This window comes from Fusarium oxysporum, chromosome 14 (assembly GCF_000149955.1).
Source record: "Fusarium oxysporum f. sp. lycopersici 4287 chromosome 14, whole genome shotgun sequence".
Lineage (NCBI taxonomy): Eukaryota > Fungi > Ascomycota > Sordariomycetes > Hypocreales > Nectriaceae > Fusarium > Fusarium oxysporum.
In genome coordinates, this window is record NC_030999.1 from 226,825 (window position 1) to 246,398 (window position 19,574).

The window sequence follows — 19,574 nt, forward strand, 5'->3', positions numbered from 1 at the left end:
TTCACGATGGTACCAATGAGAGAAATTGCCAGAAAACTGATAAGGAATTGTTACTTTCAGCAATCTCGACGGAATCAGATCCAACGTTGACCTAGGTTGTGTAATTTCACTAGGAGGTCTTGTTCTTGCATGCCAAAGTGAACTGTATAGTCTTGCAAATCTCGGGTTGCGATGAACCGCATGCCTGGTACATCAATTGGCATGACATCCAAGATCATGGATCCAAAAAGCCTCCCACAATCTTCGTTCATATTATAGTCACGAGGTAGGCGAGTCAATGGGGAACCATTGACCAGTAGTTCGCCCGTCAGAAGGTTAAGGTGGACTTGTCTTCATGCAGAGTTTGTTTCAAGCCAACAACGTGTAGAAGAGGCTATGGACTACTCTGTTTTACGAGAGAAGTCTGGCCAGCTTCGCTTTATAGCCAGATCGAGGCATTAATTGCCGCGATAGATGACCTCATTGACAGGCAATCGCTGGGTGCGGTGCAAAGCGTATTTGGTTATGTCCTCCATGATGCTATGACATGGGCTTTGGGTCTCGTTGTTGGCGAGAGTGGTGTTGTGGATAATGATAGAGGATCCAACAGGAAGAGACGCCTGCTGTGAGTCTCCGAGGATCTTCTCCAACTGGTTATCGTCAACGTGAAACGTTTGTACACATATCATAGCAACATTGAGGGCCGACTCCAAAAGCTCCCTCCTTTGCATATCATCAACCGTATCCTGGATTTTCCTGATCAAAGTCGTTAACCACCGGTATGAGATACTGCGACAATGACATAAAAGCCCCAAGATATCCTGAGACAGCTGTGGGCTGGCCAGAGACAGAAACCGAATTGTCAACAGCGTGAAAGAACACAAGGCCGTATGGGAAGACTGCCTGATCACGTCCCGTGATCAGGTTATGAAGATTATAAATGCCAACTATGGGCTATATGCTTCCCAGCTTAGAGATCTTATTCGGGGTTCTCAATCGATGATCCACATCTCAACTGACCTTCGGACATCACCGCATCGCCATGCCATGCTAGCAGTGTGTGCCCAATGGGTTGATTATAACTACACACTTCGACAGGCGCTCTTAGAACTGCCAGAATGTCCATTCAGTCATAGTGGTGAGGCCCAGGCAGCCTTGATTGTGGAAGTCCTACGCAACTTCGATATATTGAGAGTAGGCTACTACACAGGGGGCAATGCAACTTCGAATAACACGTGTTTGGAGGTACTATCAGAGAAATTGAAGCAAGAGCTCCAGTTACGCTTGTCCCCAGGCTAGTTGGATCCTATCTGACATAGAGTGGATTGATTTCAACCCGAAATGGCGTCGAATCCGGTGTATTGGTCATATCATTAACCTCTCCTTGCAGTCCTTCCTTCTTGCTCGATCTAAGGAGGCTCTCACAGCAGCCCTCAATGCTACTACTCGACCACTTTGCCGCCACACTAGCAGAAACAAAATCACAACAGGAAGAGCCTGTACTTCAAGGTAAAAGGCCCAAATCGACAGCTAAGGCCAGTCAGAAGACTGCCATTGATGAGGACTATACTGGGTGGCAAGGCATTCCAGCTCTCCAGAAGCTCCATAACCTTGCTGTCTGGCTTCGTAGCTCCTCGCTCCACAGTGATAGCTGGCGTGATGCTGTCGGCCTCAGCCTTGAGATTCATAATGCCACACGATGGTCCTCCTGGTATAAAGTGATCGACAATGCCATTAGGAAGAAAGTTCAGATCAATCAGTTTCTACTTGAGCATGACAGAGAGCTTGAAGATACTGCTCTAAGTGGTTCTGGTTGGGATTTGCTGGCCAAAACCCATGCATTCCTTGAGCCCTTTGCATCGGCAACTTTTTATGCCGAGGGAAAATGCTCTTCTGTCTCCCAGTCCCTCTTCTTGATGGATGCTCTACTCTTCCACTATGAGAGTGCAAAGGTTCAGCACTCGCAGCCTGGCTCAATGGATACTCGGATGCTCCATGCCATTGAGATGGGCTGGTTCGTCTTAGACAAATACTATACTATGACTGAAGATGTCCCAGTCTATGCTGCCGCCTTATTACTTGGTCCTTCTAAGTGACTAGCATATATTCAGCAAAACTGGCCACGAGACTGGCACGAAACAGCTATTGCTGGTGCTCGGGACATCTGGATGACAGAGTGTCGAGGACTTGCCATCTCAAAGGAACCAGAACGTCATCCTGCACCGCTACCCTCGAAGAAGGGTGGTCAGTTATCGTTTCTTTTCAGGTCAATTGAGGTGAAGCAGAAGGCTATTTCTACCGATTCAGACAATCTGTATTCTTTTATCAACACTTTACCACTTGAAATCGACTGTACTCCTCTTGAGTGGTAGTCTCGTCTTGAGCAACGGGCACAGTATCCAGGGCTCAGTCGGATGGCTATCGATATCTTTTCCATCCCATCTGAATCAGCTGAGCCAGAGAGAGCATTCTCTGGTGCTCGACGTACTGCTTTGTGGGACCGGCTTCGAATCACTTACAAGAATCTTGAGAAGATGGAATGTATCGGCAACTGGCTACGAGAAGGACTAATTGTCCCCTCCGGAGAGGGTGGATTGGGTCTAGTATGCAATCCACTGGCTGGAGATGATGGGGCACCTATGGATGTAGGCCTACAAGATGACTAGAGTGTTATAGATGAAGATATAGAGCCATGGCATCTTAATTCTACCCGTTTAGTCGTTTTACGTGACCTTATTGTTGTATAACTGTTGTAAATTTGTACAACACTACCTTCCCTCTACTAAAGTTGTACAACACTACCTCACAACATACAACTATTGTACAACAATACGCATCTATGTGACCATCAGCCTGATGGTCGCGGAACTTTGGAGGCTACATGTTTAAAACCTGTCAGGGTCGCCAGAGGAGTCAGACAACAAGCACATTCATCTTATACCAGGGCCAATAAACATCATCAACCCACTTAGCCAACCTCTGCACCCCCCAAACAGCCTTATACACGCCAATCATATCACTAGTATATCCAAACTTTTGCTCCAGCCAAACCACTGTCTTACCCTCCTCTCGCGTCGTGACCACAAAGCTCCAATCATGCCCTTGCACCAGTATCCCCGGCAAGAACGACAGCTTGTCAAACGTGCCACCAGTCTTCTCTAGCCTTCGCGAAAGGAACTCCCAGTGTGCTGAGTGCCATGTTCCGGTTTGGAGCTCAGCCGCCTCTAGCGAAACGTGCCGTCTCTTAGTCTCGACAGTAACGGCCATCGGGCGGTCGCGCAGGGGGCGATAGTCGGTATGGTTGATTACGCTACAGGGTAGTATCTTGCGTAGCTGCATGATTGCGTGTGCTGGAGCCGGAGTGTCGGCGCTAGGATCAATATAAAATGTATAGTCGACCATCTTAGGAACAGTGTTCTTCTTCAGGTACTCCTTGATGAGTTTTGCAGTTGTGCTTTTGCTGTTAGCTTCGGAGTTGAGTCTGTCAAAGAAGAACTTGCCAGTTCATTACACCGACGAGTTTTTGCTGACGTCTTGGGCCATAGATGGCTCTATGTAGCAATGGAAAGTGAACGCTACCGTTCCACGATGCTTCTGGATGTGAGTATTGTTGACATTCTCTTGCCTCGTTGACAATTTGTTCAACTTCATCAATCAAGGGCGTATATCCGATTGCATCACGGATATTTGGATCCGCAAACATGAAATCTTGAAAAGTGCGGAACGATCGATCTGTTTTTGACCGTTCTTTTAATTCAGCCTATTCTCGGTAAGCATGTGGTACATGTTCATGTCTCGAGGGATTCACCTTGAGGCTTTGAGAGATGATGCCAATGCCGCTATTACAACTACTCATCTCTGTAAGGAATTCATAGAGCTCGTCCGGAATCTCGGGATTGTCGATAGACAGCTGACGATTCCACTTGAAATCTGATAGTTCAAGGGCATCCATCTGCTTGGAGGGCGACGAGCGGCCTGAGGTCTGCGATTGAGAATCAGCTGACACCAATGTTGTTTGACCTCGGCGCAGCATTGAGTTGGCCCTAGGCGTCTCTAGAATCCCGTTTGTTACATCCTCTTCATCTTCCTCGGATGGGCCAACTCGTTGTCTCTTTGCTGAATGTTCTGACATATTGCGTTTACGCTTGCGACAGGTGCTCTGAGTACCAGGCGGGCTGAGTGAATGATGTTGTTGCGTTAGCTGAACACCCTTGCAATCAGATCTGTGGCAATCTGGTTGTGTTTTTGAGAGCCAGTCAATTATTCTGTAGTCTCTCATTTGCAATGCTCGCGAATCTCGGTGATATGCGCCGTCTTCTCGATAGTCGCTCTTTTGTTGTCATTTGTTGTTTTGGTTTGCATGTGTTGTTTTCGCCACGTTGTCCTTATCTTATCTCATGTCCCCACAATTTCTTCTTCCATCCCCGTGGTGACGCAATCTGCGCATCGTGCCTTAGTCAGCCTTTCGTTTCAAAAAGATTTAGCATGTAAATTTCATTGGTCAGTGCATTTCGTGATGCAGTAATGCTGCTAGAATGAATCTTGTCACAACATATCAAAGAGAACCTCTGCGCTTAGCATGAGTCAAGCGAACTCGTTTCACTCTGGATGAGGAAACGGAACAGGTTTTGCAGACCATCACATTCCGAAATCAGACACCCTGAGAGGTAGCTTCCCAGGCCATCTGTATGGTGAGAGCAACCCATTTCTGGCGTACATCGAGTGTCTCCCTTCCTAGAACTACCAACGTCATGTGGTTTACTGAATAGTGCTTGGCATTAGACTCAATGAACTTCTCCCTCAGTAGGATCAACTATGACTACAAGTGCATGAGAAAAATCGTTGAGGTGCGGGATACAGGGTATCTCGGCAGGCTCCGGCAGAAAGGCTTGCCTGGTTCAGACTACGCATCGTGCATTATTGATGAACCTAGAGCGGGAAATGAAAGAAATTGAATTCACTGGAGCAGACACTGCCCTGAAAGTTGATCAACTAAGGGATACGAGTCGCAAATATGCCACGCAGGCTTCCCACTAGCTGCATTCGAGAAATGATAGGTATAGGCCAATGTGTTATTTGTAGCTGGAGACTGAGTTTTCACAAATTAATGTAGACATATTCCGTAACTTAGAGAGTAGATCGCATCCCAGGCTGATCGCTATGGCATGTTTGAGACACTTAGGCTAAGTGCAGCAGGCTTTACGCAAGTAGCGAAAAGGTATTGCTTCAATTCAAGCAGTATAAGAAGCTCCATTTCCTCCGGCAAGGCAATCCAACTCAACACCACAAACAACCAAAATCCCAGGATGACAGAACCGAGAAGACCAGTCTTCAGTAGTGCTAGCTCCTACATAACTGAAGTCCGTAGATATATCTCAGAATCCAACATTGACCTAGATGACACGTATGGCGGAGTCATGGGCGCTGAGGTGGGAGGGTGGATTGGATAATGTTTTAAGCCACTAGAAGGTTGAACCCGGTGGAGCAGAGCCGCGCCTAGCTGCCTTCTGTCCTTATTCCTCTTGGTTCTGCACCATCAATGTCACCGAACAACTACTCCGACCAGAAGAGGATTCAGCACAACCTCGAACATCCGCGCGCAACCATTACGGCAAAAAGTCACCCATGGCCAATCCATCGCCAGAACCCCGGACCGTCGCATTGCACGATATTCCCCAGTGGCGGCAAGGAAACAAGTACATCCTCGCCGGCTATCGGCCTATGAAAGCAAACTATCCACAAGTTATCAAAAGTCTGAGTTTCTTGCACAATGAGACCTGGAACGTATACACCCATTTGATCGGCGCTGTGCTGCTGCCACCCTATGCGACCGCCATTCTCCGAACCATCTCTGGGCCGCAGTACATTGACGTCACAAGAATCGATTTTATCATGTTCAACATCTTCTTCTGTTCGGCCGAGAGCTGCCTGAGTTCTAGCGCCGTGTATCATCTCATCGGAAGTCACTCACATGAGGCGGAACTGCTCTGGCATCGGAGGGATTTGATAGGGATCGTCATCCTCACTGTTGGCACTTTCATCCCTGGGATCTACTATATCTTCTACTGCGACCCAATTCTGCAGAAGATTCATTGGATTATTGTTTGTCATTCGGGCCATTTGGACACACTCTCGGTCGTGAGAGGGTGACAAGTCTTCGACGCATGCTAACCAAGTTTCTAGGTTGTTTTTTGCGGATCTGCAACAGCGGCTCTCATCTCCATACCCAAGTTCAGGACGTTGCGGTGGCGTAAGGCGAGGGTCAGCGCCTACGTGGCGCTCGGTGCGTCCGCTCTTATCCCCTTACTGCACGGCGTGCAGGTCTATGGGCTAGAATATATGCTCGAGTATTCGGGCATGAAATGGTACCTTGTGGAGCTCCTTCTGTACGGAGGAGGCTGCGGCATTTATGCAGTACGAACACTTTCTTTTCCCTTCCCCTCCGGCCTTTCCGTGATGAGGCAGATATCTGACCTAGGAGTGCAGTTCCGTATCCCTGAGCGCATTGCACCAGGTCATTTCGACATCTGGTTCAGCTCACATCAGATCTTCCATATATCAATTCTATGCGCCATATGTGTGAATGTGATTGCGCTGATGGAGGCTTTCACAGCGTGCCATACGTTGGACATATGCTATATTCAGTCTGTTCATCAAGCTAGGGGCACAAGGTTGTAGGGGCTGAGGTTCAGGACCAGGGGCTCAATGTAACACTTGGTCCATACCACCACTGCATTGCGATGGTCCTTTTGGTCGATACAGATGACAAAAATGCGTTTTTGTCAGCTGTTCTTCATTACCACTATCTATTGAAACTCACGTATTTATATTCATATACGTTTAGCCATATCAGCTAGCTTCTCTATTCATAGGCACCATAGCGAATCTATGGTCCCCGGCAAAACTGAGAAGCTTAAGAGGCTCAAGCATGATTGTAGTTTTCTGGAAGCAGCTGTTATATGTACCAAATGCGGTCTTGCTCTGAGTCTTAAACGCACATGGGCTAAAGAACAATCGAGGAGGCCGGAGACATTGCCAGCCTCCATAGGACATCTCAACAACACGTCATATTCACCAACCCAGATCAAGCTAGATCGCAATTACCATCTTCATCTCCCCCGCCTATCTCACAGTCGGCAGTGGAATATGGCTCGTCGCCACCATTCTTTAGCTACAATGGGGGTATAAAATTGCCTTTGGAGGATTTCTATTACCTTCAGCCTACAGGAGGGCTCAACGAGTCGTACAAACCTGTTTTACGGTTCGCTCATGGTGTATGGCCACCTGGATCTGGCCGATCTCGTCGTCGCAAATATTCTCCCGCTCGAGGGTAATGTAGCCAAAGATGATGATGAGAGTACGGATATGCCGAATACTAAGACATGAGCGAAATTCGATGCTGCAGGGGTAAATGGCCATGATATTTGGCAGCGTTGATGGGTTAATTGAGGATTACATGTAGTCGAAAGGACGCAAGGGTTGAAATGTAGCCATTGCCATAAATTAGAGGGGGTCTTTATGATGGGACATACTAGCATCTCTATAATATACGGAGTATTGATTTAGGTCTACCTACAAGGGAAGGTCCTTAACGATGTAATGTCACCGACGCCTATGATGTTTGGTCATGGAGCGCGCCATTATTTCTAGATCCCTCAACTTTCCCTTATTTACTTAAGTCGCTTGGCTAATGCTTAGCAATTGACGCCAGAACCGTTCGAGGAGACCTTCTTCCTTACGGAGTATATGTTGCGACTTTATTAAGGCTATCCTGATCCTGGTCTCTGTACAGGGTAGCAGGAGAGATCTCGCGATGGGGCGGCTGGTCCGAGCGTGGGCGTTCCACTTGGGCTCGCTTTCTCGGACCTGCACCATTCCTCCCTGCAAGCAACAGTAGCAACAACAACAGCGACTACGTCCGTGCCAGTGACTGACCTGTAGCAGATCATAGTCATTGACGTCCCGCGCTGAGTTATCCAGTAGGTGCCTGTCCTGATCTTCTGATGCGTGGTGTCTGGAGCGACGCGTCCCAAGAGATTGACCACTGACATCCTCGGGCTCCACCACGCTCGCCCCACCTTTCCTCCATCATAACTCCAGCTTTCTCTTCTTCTGCAAGCAGTCTCTTCTTTCGACGCGGCTGCTTCCCCCCCGCTTCTCTATCTAGATCAAAGTTCCTTCGTCACGTTTCCATTACGCAGCCAGGTACGTGTTGACCTTGCTTGCGCTTGTTTGCCCAACTGATCGATCGCATGGTTAGTAGACGGAACTCCCTCTACAGAGCTGAACGATGAGATGGTCCGCGATCAGTACACTAGCCAATTCGGGAGACAAGTACATGTTTGTGGCCCGAATGGTGCCATCATAGGCTACCTGGAGAGTATGTTGAACGAATACACAATGATACGAGCTAAGAATTTGTAGTACATCGATCAGGACCCGAAAACCCCTGACAGGCTGGAACAAATACAATGGAAACCATAAAAGAGGTTTGTTTGCAAGTACTTGTCACTCGATGACACTGGAAGAAATTGTACCTCTAGTTTGGCTGATGTAACCTACCTCAGGTACTCTCGCCAGTCTGATCCAACATTGTGATACGCCCAAGTCAGTGGCGTAAAGCTCACCTTCCTCAGTACACCTCCTGAAGAAAAGACTCGGTCCAGTCGTTGGGTTCTCGTGGCTAGACCTATCGGGATCATATTCCATCGCACAGAAGAATCTTCTTAACAGTATGTCGTATTTCAGTGGAATAACATAATGTCGCAGGCCGGGCATGGTCTCAATGATCCTCAGGAACAACAGCCCTTAGTAATCAAGCTGGGTGATTTAAAGTAAAACCTGTGGGATGGAATACCCCACACTGAAGATAGAACCAATCAACTCACTACTGCTGCTCATCATATTCACTCTAACCCTTTAAGCACGCTCAGTGCGACAGTTATGAGCCCGGAGACTCTTTCGCTACGTCGCACGCGATATTTATCACCATTACCAGCTTTCCTGTCAACCTGGACGCAATGAAATCTTTCTTCCGACAGGAAATTCTCTTCAGAGAAACCGGAACGAAGTTGGACCGGTTGCATTATGCTTACTGCGGGGTTCATCACCAGCCGCGAAAGCAGCAACTACAGAGAAGACTCAGAAAAACTGATATTTTCATAATGATTTCAATAAAAAAGGAAGCTAACGCATTAAATAGAAGTCAACTAAAAAGTGAAGTTAACATTGCCTTTACCAAAAATCATCAAACACAAGATGTCGATCAAAGACCATAACCTCGCTATGCTCAACGCCCGTGAAGACTGGACGAACTGGATTAATTCTATCGAGGACCTTGCCGTGCGTAATGATGTCTGGAACTATTGTGATCCAGAAGGGATCGAAAACCTGGTCTTTACTGCGACCAAACCATCAGACTCAGCGAGCAAGGATACGATCCAGAAATACCACAGCCTCCAGGCTATCTACGAGAGCGAGAAGAAGAAATATGACAAGGTCTCTGATCGCATCGACCTCACGGTGTGCCAGGAGTTCAAGCAACACTACCTCGGAATCCATGACGTCCGCGGCAAACTCATCGCGCTGGCTGATAGCATCCAACCCACTGCGAAAGATCAGAAGCAGAATGTCAGGACCGAGTTCGAATCGCTTAAGAAAGGCCCTGGCAACACTAGTCTTGACAAATGGCTTAGCCGCTGGCCTGCTCTCGTCAGCAACGCCAAGCGTTACAAGATCGAGAATCTCAGCGAGTCACAGATTTGTGATGCGTTCATTGAAGCATCTCGTGAAGTCAACCCACCGTTCTACAACTACATGAAGTCCAAAGAAGCTCAGGTTGAGAACGAGAAGAACCTCATCAGGGAGGCAGCAAAAGCAATGGAGAAGATCTCAAACGCTTTTCTCACCGCGCTTAACGAGATTAACCCTGACCATGCCAGTAACGGCTCTATCACCGTTGCAAGCTCGGCTGATTCTGAAGAGGACGAAAATGATCAAAATGATGATGCCACTATTGTTCAGAAAGCTCAGAATACAACGAACAGAGCTCTCAGGACCTTCCGCAAGCTCAACCCAACCCTCTCCGAGAAGAAGATCACGATCGGATTCTGTATTAGGCAATTCAGAACAATGGCACCACCGAAGGAGAACGCTACTAGGGGACGAGCAGCCCATGCCACATTCCAAGATAGGAAGCATGACTATGGCTGGGACTCGCAAAACGAGGAGAGCCAGCCCCAGCAGAAAAGACAGCGAACACAACCTTCATCTTCGAGCACAAACCCTCAACAGTGCGTCTGTGGCATGTCTCACAAGTATGCTGACTGCTACTACCTAAATCCTTCGAAGGCACCAGAAGGATGGACACCAGCCATCCAAGTCCAATCGAAAGTCATCACTGCAGTCAAAGGGAGCAGGAGGCTTCGGACAAACATCGAAAAGAACTTTAGGAGAAACAAGATCAACCTACCTAAGTTCTGGCAGTCTGACAGTACGGAGAATCAACACAAGACTCCGACAGAAGACGAGACTTCAAACACTGCTGCCGCGTTACCACGCAAATCAAGAGCTGCATTTGTTACGTCAAAGTTCGCACTCAGCACAACCGCAAAAGACGAGTACGGCGACTGCTTTCGACTCGATAACTGCGCGGATACGCATGTCTGCAATGACCTATCTCGCTTCACTAAATACAAGCCTCTGGAAAATGAAGTCATCGAGTTTGGCGACTCAGGCACATACATCACGGGTGTCGGCAATGTCACAGTCCATGTTGATACCCCATCGGGTCCAGGCTTAATCCAGATCGAGAATGTTGCCCATGTTCCCGGATTCCACTGGAACCTCATCAACACGCACTCTCTCGAACAACAAGGCCTCTATTTTAATACTAGGACCTGTTGGATGGAGTATTCGGATGGATCAAATGCCTTCAAGGCAACAAAGTATGGTGCTTTCCGAGTGGTCGAACCTTGCATGAAGGACGCTGTCTTCAAGGCAAAGTCGCACCAAGAGGCTGTGAAGTCATTTGCAATGGCGACCAAGTCGAGAACACCTCAAGTGGCAATAGCATCTATGGATATCTGGCACGCAAGGCTTGGCCATATCCGTAAGGAAGCTCTCGAACACGTGCCTCAAGTAGTCGAAGGAGTCGCACTTGGCACTCACGACTTTGAACGAAAATCTGAGCTTTGTCCCGAATGCCAACTCGGACAGGCGCACCAGCAAATCTCACGTGTACCAACCTGGAGGGGAACCTACCCTTTTGAAAGGATACATCTCGACCTTGTCGATATGGAGGAAGCCTTCAACGCCGACTCCTGGGTCGCTCACTTTTATTGCGACCACTCGGCTTACCACGTATCCTTCAATCTCCCGAACAAGGCTCAAGAGGAACTCCTGTCGGCTACGCAAGAGTTTCTCGCCATTACAAACGACAACTGGGGTTTCACTACGCGGTACATCCGATCAGATGGCGAGAAAGGTCTGGGTAAGAAATGGAAGCATTTCATTACAATGAAAGGAATCATCTTCAATCCATCTCCACCAGATACGCCAGATCAGAACGGTCCTGCCGAACGTTCTGGGGGGGTGATCATGACTATCGCTCGCAAGCTTCGAATACAGGGAAATCTACCTCAGAAACTCTGGCCCTACATCGTTGCTCATGCTACCCGCCTCCTCAATCGCATCCCGGTTCAACGAAAACAATGGCAAACTCCGTTTGAGATGGTTCATGGCAGAAAGCCGAACCTCTCACATCTCAAAATCATTGGCTCTCTCGCCTATGTATTGATCAAGAACAAGAAAGCTCGTCCGGCCAGAGCGAAACTACAAGAAAACGCGCTCACGGGATGGCTTGTCGGATTCGACGCAACTAATATCCACAAAGTTTGGATTCCACACCTCGATCGTGTTATTGTATCTCGTGATGTTCAAATTGACGAGAAAGTCATGTACGATCCACAGCTTGCCACAACTCGTCCTGAATCAGGACAGGCTCTCGCCATTACGGTCAACGAAGTTGATCTGGACGAAGAAGATGTTGAGCCATTGCCTATCACGGAGGATATAGCAACATCAGTTCCTGTTTCGATCCAAACAGAAGTAGAGCCACCTCCACTAGGGTTGCTTCTCACACCACAAAGCTCACCTGAACGAGCAACAGCAGGGGAAATACAGGTTGAACAGCCAGACGTGTTGCGGCCCCCGAATCAAGCAGCTCTCCATCAAGCATCATCGCATCCTCGGACAAATATGGCAGGAGAAGAGGCGCCCAGAAAGGAAGGAACAACGGACGCCGAGGTGCTCCAGAACCTTCGGACAACTTCTGGGAGAAACATCAAACTGTCTCAGAAAGGTCAGGATGCAATCGAAACACTCAAACCGCGCTCCACCCTACATCGAGTTCAGAAGCGAGCACGAAGACAGGCATACGCTCTACGACTGGAACGCGCGAAGCTGGGACATCAGATCGCCCACGCCTTCGCAGCTGCACGGTCAATCCGAATCCATCGGAGGGACCTGCTACCACCACCTGAATTCTGGCATCAACTAAAACGGCACCCTGAGAGAGAAGGCTTCAAACGAGCTGCAGGCGCCGAGATCAACTCACTCAAGGAGAAGAAATCCTTTCAACTAGTTGATTGTCCAGAAGGCAAACAGATACTGCCGCTCAAATGGGTCTTTACCTACAAACTGGATGATACAGGACATCTCATTCGTCACAAAGCCCGCATCTGTGTCAGAGGTGATCTTCAGCACCATTCTGGTGAAGATATCTACGCAGCAACCGGTGCTTATCGAAGCTTCCGGATTCTGATGGCTCTCGTCTGTGCGTTTGGGCTGATATGTCACCAAGTTGACTTCAAGAACGCCTTCGTCAACGCTGAAATGGACGAGGAGATCTACACCACATGCCCACCGGGATATGGTCAATCAGGAAAGGTCTGGAGACTGCTCAAAGCGCTCTATGGTCTGCGTAAGTCACCAAAACTGTGGTACCATGAACTTGTACGGTTCCTCAAAGACCTGGGATTTGAACAATGCCCAGATGAACCATGCATTCTCATTAACAACGAGACTCATCTTGTCTTGTTTCTTTACGTCGATGATCTTCTCATCATCGCACAATCTGACTACCTCCAACAAGTCAACGAATTCAAAGCAGCAGTAAACGGCAAATACGGGATTAAGGATTTGGGAGAAGCAATCACCTTCCTCAACATCAGGATCCTTCGAGATACCAAGGCCAAGAAGCTCTGGATCTGCCAGGATGGATATATCGACAAACTTTGTAACAAGTTCGGGATCGACAAATCAATGAGAACGACAACTCCTCTCATTCCGTCGTACCGTCCCCAACCTTTCGAAGGACAGGCCACTATTCGACAGATAACAGAGATGCAAGAAAAGGTAGGATCAGTTCTGTATGCGGCAGTAGTAACAAGACCAGATGTCTCCTATGCAGCTAGCCAGTTAAGCCAATTCGCTATGAACCCTTCACCAGAGCACCTGCGGTATGCGAACAGAGTTCTCTCATATCTCCAGACCACACGGTACTATGCCATCGAGTTCTCGGGCTCTGTGGATAAGGCCACAGCAGTAGAGACAGGCGATGATGAAGTACTACAGCAGTCAAGCGACGCATCGTTCGCGGATGATCCAGAGACTCGAAGATCCACCCAGGGCTATCTCATGAAGTTGTTTAGCGGGGCAATCATGTGGCAGTCTTCAAAACAGAAGACTGTAACCACGTCAACGACTGAAGCGGAACTGTTATCGCTGTCTCATACAGCGAGGGAGACAATAGCTCTATACCGACTGTTCGGTCAGATACAATTCGATCCAGAACACCAACCACGCATCCTCTGTGACAATCAACAAACAGTGGGACTGGTCCAGAAAGAGAGACCACAACTAACATCAAAGTTAAGACACGTCGACATCCACAATTTTTGGCTAAGACAGATCCATCGAGACGGCAAAATTACAGTTCAATGGGTTCCAACAACAGACATGCCTGCAGATGGCTTCACAAAACCTCTTTCAGCAGAAAAGCATTCTCACTTCGTGAAACAATTGGGTCTGGTTGATATCTCACTGCGGATTGATCCAGAACACGTTTCAGAGGAGGATATCGATCAGGATGATATGCAGATCTCATCTGATACAGACTGAAATCTGGGGGGGTGTGTCGCAGGCCGGGCATGGTCTCAATGATCCTCAGGAACAACAGCCCTTAGTAATCAAGCTGGGTGATTTAAAGTAAAACCTGTGGGATGGAATACCCCACACTGAAGATAGAACCAATCAACTCACTACTGCTGCTCATCATATTCACTCTAACCCTTTAAGCACGCTCAGTGCGACACATAACTGTTGTCGAATCATTTGCTATTCGCATGGGTGTCTCGCGAAGAGCAACAGAACCCAAATGCACACCAAGGAAGCTATCATATAAGGCCCGATTGGCCCGGCTCAGATTACTGTTAGCAGAACGTCGGGGACCCCAGGTCGTACCTAAGGGCGTAGGCGGCTCTTCGAAACGGCTTGAGAAGGCTCTCCGCCGCAAACACGTGTGCGCACTCTGTGAGTCCCTCAAGAGGCGCGAAGCCGACACCCTGGCACAGCTACGAACGTGGAAGGCGCGGGTCAGCAAATACCTGTACTGATGTCTGGGTTTGGTTAGTCCAGAATACAGCTGCTGGGTGGTACAATACATGCTAAGATTACCGAAGTAGTACCATCCACCTGTCTGCGAGGCCATGACTTGGATGTGGGTGGCATCCATCAGCGGCGGTTAGATGCCTCGCTTTTCTTCTGCCTCACTTGGCGAATGTCGTCACTGTGACTAACGATGGCTCAAAGTCTGGTTGCATGTGAAGAAGCAGTAAGACGTCAAGCCATATTTTCAACCAAAAGAGGACATATCAAGTCTGACTGTTTATGCAAGGAAAGGGTTCAATTCATTAAGCGGCCCGTCATTTCCTGTCCCTATGGCACAGTTTCAATCAACTTCGCGCCGGCATCCTCCTGATGAAGCATCTGGACGAGTTCTTCAACGCAAGACTCTTCTCTATCCATCCCAACACACTCCGCATCAAAGCCTCAACGGCCAGGGAGCATCGATGCTTACCACTATTGATCGGAAGGCCCTTCTACATCACTGCGAGATATGCTGCATCAAGAACATGAGGGCTGAGAGCCCAGCCTGGGTGCGCTTAGCCCTGCTCCCCTCTAGCATGCTTTGGAAGCTAGGCCCACCCCTACTTTCCCATTAGCAGCTTGATTACTCTTTGGAATGATGAGCGATAGGTGCCTACAATCACGCACTAAGAAACGTGCAGCAGTTGCGCTTCCGCGGTAAATCAAGGCTCAAGTCAACGGCACCAACCTAGGCTTGGACATAGAGTGCCAGTGGGATTCAAGTGCGGGCAGCAGGTGATTCGAAATTGGACGAGACACCACGGCAATGAAGGCACAGGGGTCATCTTTGGCCGATCTAGCAAGAGAACCTTAATTTGATGTGTATGTTTGAGCATCAAGACCAAAGAAGGCGGCCGCATGCTCCAGATTTACAGAGTTCCTTTGGTTCATTTTTCAAGATAATGAATCGTTGTGTATATGAAATGTGGTTTCGGCTCCGTATCCGTTGGATTGATTATCGGTCTTCTTCCTACTCAGCGGTCCTCCCGTGTTAATAAAGGAAGCAAAGGGATTAGGGTATAACACCCCCTAGAAGGCCGTCGTGACGTCTCTCGTGACATTTCTCTTTCCCAATAATGTTGACGTGTTTCTCATAAAACTTGAGCATCTGGGTCGTGTTAACACGGAAATTGACAAGCTATTGGTGTGACAAAGGAATGGACTACCTTCTGCGGGCACTTTTGGTAGATGGTCTGCGTCTCATGCTTGGTCGTCTGGCCGTTCTTCCAAATAAGACAAACGATCAGTTTTTCATTATCGTCCTCCTCGCAAGTGTCAATCTTCTCAATCTCATCCTCCCACGATCCCGAAGGAGGACTCCACTTCTTCAGGACCGCAGGCAAAGCCTTATCGCCTACATGCGCCTCATTTCGTTTCAATCGCTTGGGCCTTGTGCTGGAAGTGTCATTTGTCGTCAGTCTACGCTTTTTGGTGTTGGCCGCTTTGTTCGATTCCTCGACGATCTTGTCCCTCCCACCTATCGCGTCAAAATACTCATTGAGAATCTCGTCGCCCGATACCCTTGAGACAACGCGCTGATTAGAAAATTGACAGTTAAAGCGGAGATGCTTAGTATGTACTTGAGATTGTCCTCGGGTTCCCAAGTTAAGTCTTTCTTGCTCTCAAAACTCCACTTGACCTGAAACACGAGGTTGCCCTAAAAGGATGTCAGTCTTGGACGCAGCTAAGCTTTACGAAACGCGGTCACATTTTTGTCGATTGCGTGGTTCTTGATCTTCTCTACAATAAAACTGAGATTCGTGAGTATCATACCAAGCTCGTGCTCGTGGCATGCAAACAGCTTACAGGCTATCCTCGAGTTCGCCGTCCTCTTCATCACTCTCGCCCGTAGAAACGCTTTTGGGAGCTTCGACGTTGTCCGGGTTGACAACCAACGTTGGGCTGCGTGAGGTTGACCTTCGGCTCCCCTGAGCGAGAGCCGTAAACTTGCCCTGATTCGAAGATTTGTCGTAGCGGTATTTTTGCTCTCGTCTTGTCCGGCATGCAGCGGGAGCGGGGGCTGCGTTGGTGGGATTGCGTTTGGAGCGCGAACGCGACGCGCTCCCTATCTTGGCTGGTGGCGAAACGTTGGGAGAGGTCGATGAAGGTGATCGTAAGAGAATCTTACCTGGAGGCATCCTGATAGCCTATGAACTGCGCGACTTTGGAATATTGCGGTGCCTCCCCAGGTGAACTCCCTATACCTCGGTTTGTTGTTTCTCATGGACGGATGGTTCACGGAAGGTGGCAGGTCACAGGTATGAGAGAGAACCTTTCCAGATCCGGGCAAGGCGGGGCGCAGGGTGCCCCGTCTCGATTGACCTATCCACATCCCCGAAGGTGCGGGTAAATGTTCAGCTCTCCCTTCGCTAATAAACTATCTTAATTTAAATTCAAGCTTCATGCTCTCAAGGATTCAAACCTCTAATCCTTGTGTCCTTGTAGTTTTAGTAAACTGCATCCTTTTTATCAGTGCACGTTCATTTGGTTCCGAATAGGTCGTTTCCGGAGCAACGTAGCGAACCGCAACCCATAAACCCCAACGCCGCCATGAACAAAGTATATCCGGTGCTTCGCGAACCTATTGGCGAGCCACGACTTATCTTCGGTTGCACAAGTGCCCACGAGCCTGGGTTTATCGACTTTGTGTTACGACATCAGCTTACATAGCTGTGCCCGAACATATTGTTGTTCAATTTCGTTCATTCTTTAGATAATTCTCATCAATTGACTGTTGCCATCTTTGATTCCAGTGAAGCCAATTGTCTGACATTTTGTTGTTTTAACTGATTGCAACAGGTGGCCTGGATCCGCTCGATTTGTAAATGGGAGAGAAATCACTAGATGGTGATCCTACAAGGACATGGTGAAATGAAATTCTGCCTACACGCCTCTTGTTTCTACTCAAAGGCAAAAGCTAGAAGCGGCTTTAGTCTGGGTATTATTGCCCTCACATTCGTAGCATCGCTGGAGTGCCCTTCAGCTTGCTGCTGGAGCTCTCAGACCATGACTTCGAGGCGGAGCGCCCTCATTTCTTTTTGTGAATGGAATTTGTGGGCTCGCCCATGTCCACCGACTTCAGGCCGCAAGGCGAACCTATCGGGTTTCACACCCTGAGCTCGCTTAGGTTGGCCTCACACGGGCCATCTCATAATCTGGCGGCTCAATGACATGGGATCGGCTCATATTGAGCGCCCGTCTGCAGACCCCGGCCCGGTCAGCTTTCGACCCCCCTGGGGTAACCATGATATGGGGTACTCAAAGCCTAGTTACAGCATTGATACCGAACAACAGAGGCAACAGAAAATTTTCCCGGCTCAAGCCTGTGCTTTAAGACATTTTATCACTTAATGGCGGTCTTTATGCCAACTAGGTTACTTTTCGGTCGTTTCTTGTATGTAGCGTCACAAATATGTATTCAAGGAGGGTAGCAAACACATCGCATTTGGATTTCAATACTGGCATCGTCGTCAATGGACCACGCTAAAAGTTTCGATGCTTTCAAGGTGAAGTCACAGAGGCTCGAACAGCATCACGAATCAAGGCAGATGATAATCTTTCTGAAAATTGGTTTGAGGCTTTTCAAAGGAGCGGCCATTGAGGTGTTTGTTTGTTTGTTTGTTTGTATATTTTTCGTCTGGGTGGCTGTAACGAAGCCAGATCTCCTACTGGAGCAAAAGACGTGCTGAGCTAGCTAGGTACAGGGAAACCCCGCTTCCTTCACCATCCAGCATACCAATGGCACAAAAGGTGCTGTATTTCTCAAGCCCGTCACCCGTCAGCGGGTTCGGGGGCAATCTATTGTCGAACTTTTTCCACCGACCAGAATTCTCTCGCGCATCACTACATCTGCCGACGCAGTCCACAATCTCCAGTAACCAAGTTGTAGCTCGTAGTCGACTGTCGCGGCGGCAGGGAAAAACCTCGGGAAGGAATCAGAGGCCGACGGTGCGGCTTGCCTTCAAAGGAGAAAAACCCATCGCAATCGGCGTCGTTGATCGGGAGGATGTCGCTACCGATGCCATGGGCATCGTCCTCCGATATCTAAGGCGTTCTGGTTCTGAGGTGCCGCCATTAGATCCGACAAAGGTGTTGTCAGAGAAGGCGAACTCTCCAAAATTCCTTCTCTGAAAACTGCTGTTAGGGAGCCGATAGCATCCCCGCAGTTTTGTGTGGTCGCGTGGCCTGCAGAAAATCCCGCTCCTAACACGGCACTAACAGTGCGTGCCAAGAAAGAATTTTTACAGGGGAGAGTTCGGGCCATTGAGGTTTTGTTTGTTTGTTTGTTTGTATATTTTTCGTCTGGGTGGCTGTAACGAAGCCAGATCTCCTACTGGAGCAAAAGACGTGCTGAGCTAGCTAGGTACAGGGAAACCCCGCTTCCTTCACCATCCAGCATACCAATGGCACAAAAGGTGCTGTATTTCTCAAGCCCGTCACCCGTCAGCGGGTTCGGGGGCAATCTACTGTCGAGCTTTTTCCACCGACCAGAATTCTCTCACGCATCACTACATCTGCTGACGCAGTCCACAATCTCCAGTAACCAAGTTGTAGCTCGTAGTCGACTGTCGTGGCGGCAGGGAAAAACCTTGGGAAGGAATCAGAGGCCGGCGGTGCGGCTTGCCTTCAAAGGGGAAAAACCCATCGCAATCGGCGTCGTTGATCGGGAGGATGTCGCTACCGATGCCACGGGCACCGTCCTCCGATATCTAAGGCGTTCTGGTTCTGAGGTGCCGCCATTAGATCCGACAAAGGTGTTGTCAGAGAAGGTGAACTCTCCAAAATTCCTTCTCTGAAAACTGCTGTTAGGGAGCCGATGGCGTCCCCGCAGTATTGTGTGGCCGAGTAGCCCGTAGAAAATCCCGCTCCTAACAGTGCACTAACAG

General features: G+C 48.7%; 6 protein-coding genes across 8 annotated transcripts; 2 read left to right on the forward strand and 4 right to left on the reverse strand.

Moving 5' to 3' along the window:
* Window positions 1-437: 437 nt before the first annotated feature.
* FOXG_14170 (uncharacterized protein) lies at window positions 438-1,028 on the reverse strand (the record flags this gene model as incomplete). Its single annotated transcript, XM_018394235.1, has 2 exons — window positions 438-735; window positions 1,000-1,028. The coding sequence occupies 2 exons, from the start codon at window positions 1,026-1,028 to the stop codon at window positions 438-440; spliced, it is 327 nt and encodes a 108-aa protein (XP_018253817.1).
* Window positions 1,029-2,542: 1,514 nt separating this feature from the next.
* On the reverse strand, window positions 2,543-4,352 carry FOXG_14171 (uncharacterized protein). Its single transcript, XM_018394236.1, has 3 exons — window positions 3,788-4,352; window positions 3,480-3,739; window positions 2,543-3,433 (listed from the first exon to the last, which is right to left on the reverse strand). The coding sequence occupies exons 1-3, from the start codon at window positions 4,256-4,258 to the stop codon at window positions 2,893-2,895; spliced, it is 1,272 nt and encodes a 423-aa protein (XP_018253818.1). The 5' UTR covers window positions 4,259-4,352; the 3' UTR covers window positions 2,543-2,892.
* Window positions 4,353-5,524: 1,172 nt separating this feature from the next.
* FOXG_14172 (uncharacterized protein) lies at window positions 5,525-6,891 on the forward strand. The gene is made up of 2 exons (XM_018394237.1): window positions 5,525-6,081; window positions 6,163-6,891. Exons 1-2 carry the CDS (start codon window positions 5,605-5,607, stop codon window positions 6,655-6,657), a joined length of 972 nt encoding a protein of 323 aa, XP_018253819.1. The 5' UTR covers window positions 5,525-5,604; the 3' UTR covers window positions 6,658-6,891.
* A 7,580-nt stretch (window positions 6,892-14,471) lies between these two features.
* On the reverse strand, window positions 14,472-14,769 carry FOXG_21476 (uncharacterized protein; the record flags this gene model as incomplete). The annotated part of the gene is made up of 2 exons (XM_018401816.1): window positions 14,472-14,612; window positions 14,716-14,769. 2 exons carry the CDS (start codon window positions 14,767-14,769, stop codon window positions 14,472-14,474), a joined length of 195 nt encoding a protein of 64 aa, XP_018253820.1.
* Window positions 14,770-14,860: 91 nt separating this feature from the next.
* FOXG_14173 (uncharacterized protein) lies at window positions 14,861-16,990 on the reverse strand. Of its 3 annotated transcripts, XM_018394240.1 has the most exons (7): window positions 16,817-16,990; window positions 16,495-16,762; window positions 16,397-16,439; window positions 16,269-16,345; window positions 15,855-16,209; window positions 15,306-15,796; window positions 14,861-15,248 (listed from the first exon to the last, which is right to left on the reverse strand). In XM_018394240.1, exons 1-6 carry the CDS (start codon window positions 16,824-16,826, stop codon window positions 15,701-15,703), a joined length of 849 nt encoding a protein of 282 aa, XP_018253823.1. In that variant the 5' UTR covers window positions 16,827-16,990; the 3' UTR covers window positions 14,861-15,248; window positions 15,306-15,700. The 3 variants fall into 3 exon arrangements, with proteins under 3 accessions (XP_018253823.1, XP_018253822.1, XP_018253821.1); XM_018394239.1 differs by having other exon boundaries at window positions 16,495-16,990; XM_018394238.1 differs by having other exon boundaries at window positions 14,861-15,796; window positions 16,495-16,990.
* Window positions 16,991-17,753: 763 nt separating this feature from the next.
* On the forward strand, window positions 17,754-17,858 carry FOXG_21477 (uncharacterized protein; the record flags this gene model as incomplete). Its single annotated transcript, XM_018401817.1, has 1 exon — window positions 17,754-17,858. The coding sequence occupies one exon, from the start codon at window positions 17,754-17,756 to the stop codon at window positions 17,856-17,858; it is 105 nt and encodes a 34-aa protein (XP_018253824.1).
* Between the last annotated feature and the right edge of the window lie 1,716 nt (window positions 17,859-19,574).

Bases quoted from the DNA above. Each gene is read 5' to 3' on its own strand.
- FOXG_14171 (XM_018394236.1), bottom strand. From the start codon at position 4,258: ATGAGAGACTACAGAATAATTGACTGGCTCTCAAAAACACAACCAGAT. The intron at 3,740-3,787 runs GTGAATCCCTCG...TACCGAGAATAG, and splicing joins TCATCTCTCAAAGCCTCAAG to GCTGAATTAAAAGAACGGTC. The intron at 3,434-3,479 runs GCAAGTTCTTCT...TAACAGCAAAAG, and splicing joins CTCGTCGGTGTAATGAACTG to CACAACTGCAAAACTCATCA.
- FOXG_14172 (XM_018394237.1), top strand. From the start codon at position 5,605: ATGGCCAATCCATCGCCAGAACCCCGGACCGTCGCATTGCACGATATT. The intron at 6,082-6,162 runs GTTTGTCATTCG...CCAAGTTTCTAG, and splicing joins AGAAGATTCATTGGATTATT to GTTGTTTTTTGCGGATCTGC.
- FOXG_14173 (XM_018394239.1), bottom strand. From the start codon at position 16,826: ATGCCTCCAGGTAAGATTCTCTTACGATCACCTTCATCGACCTCTCCC. The intron at 16,346-16,396 runs GTGACCGCGTTT...ACATCCTTTTAG, and splicing joins ACCACGCAATCGACAAAAAT to GGCAACCTCGTGTTTCAGGT. The intron at 16,210-16,268 runs GTACATACTAAG...CGTTGTCTCAAG, and splicing joins GAACCCGAGGACAATCTCAA to GGTATCGGGCGACGAGATTC.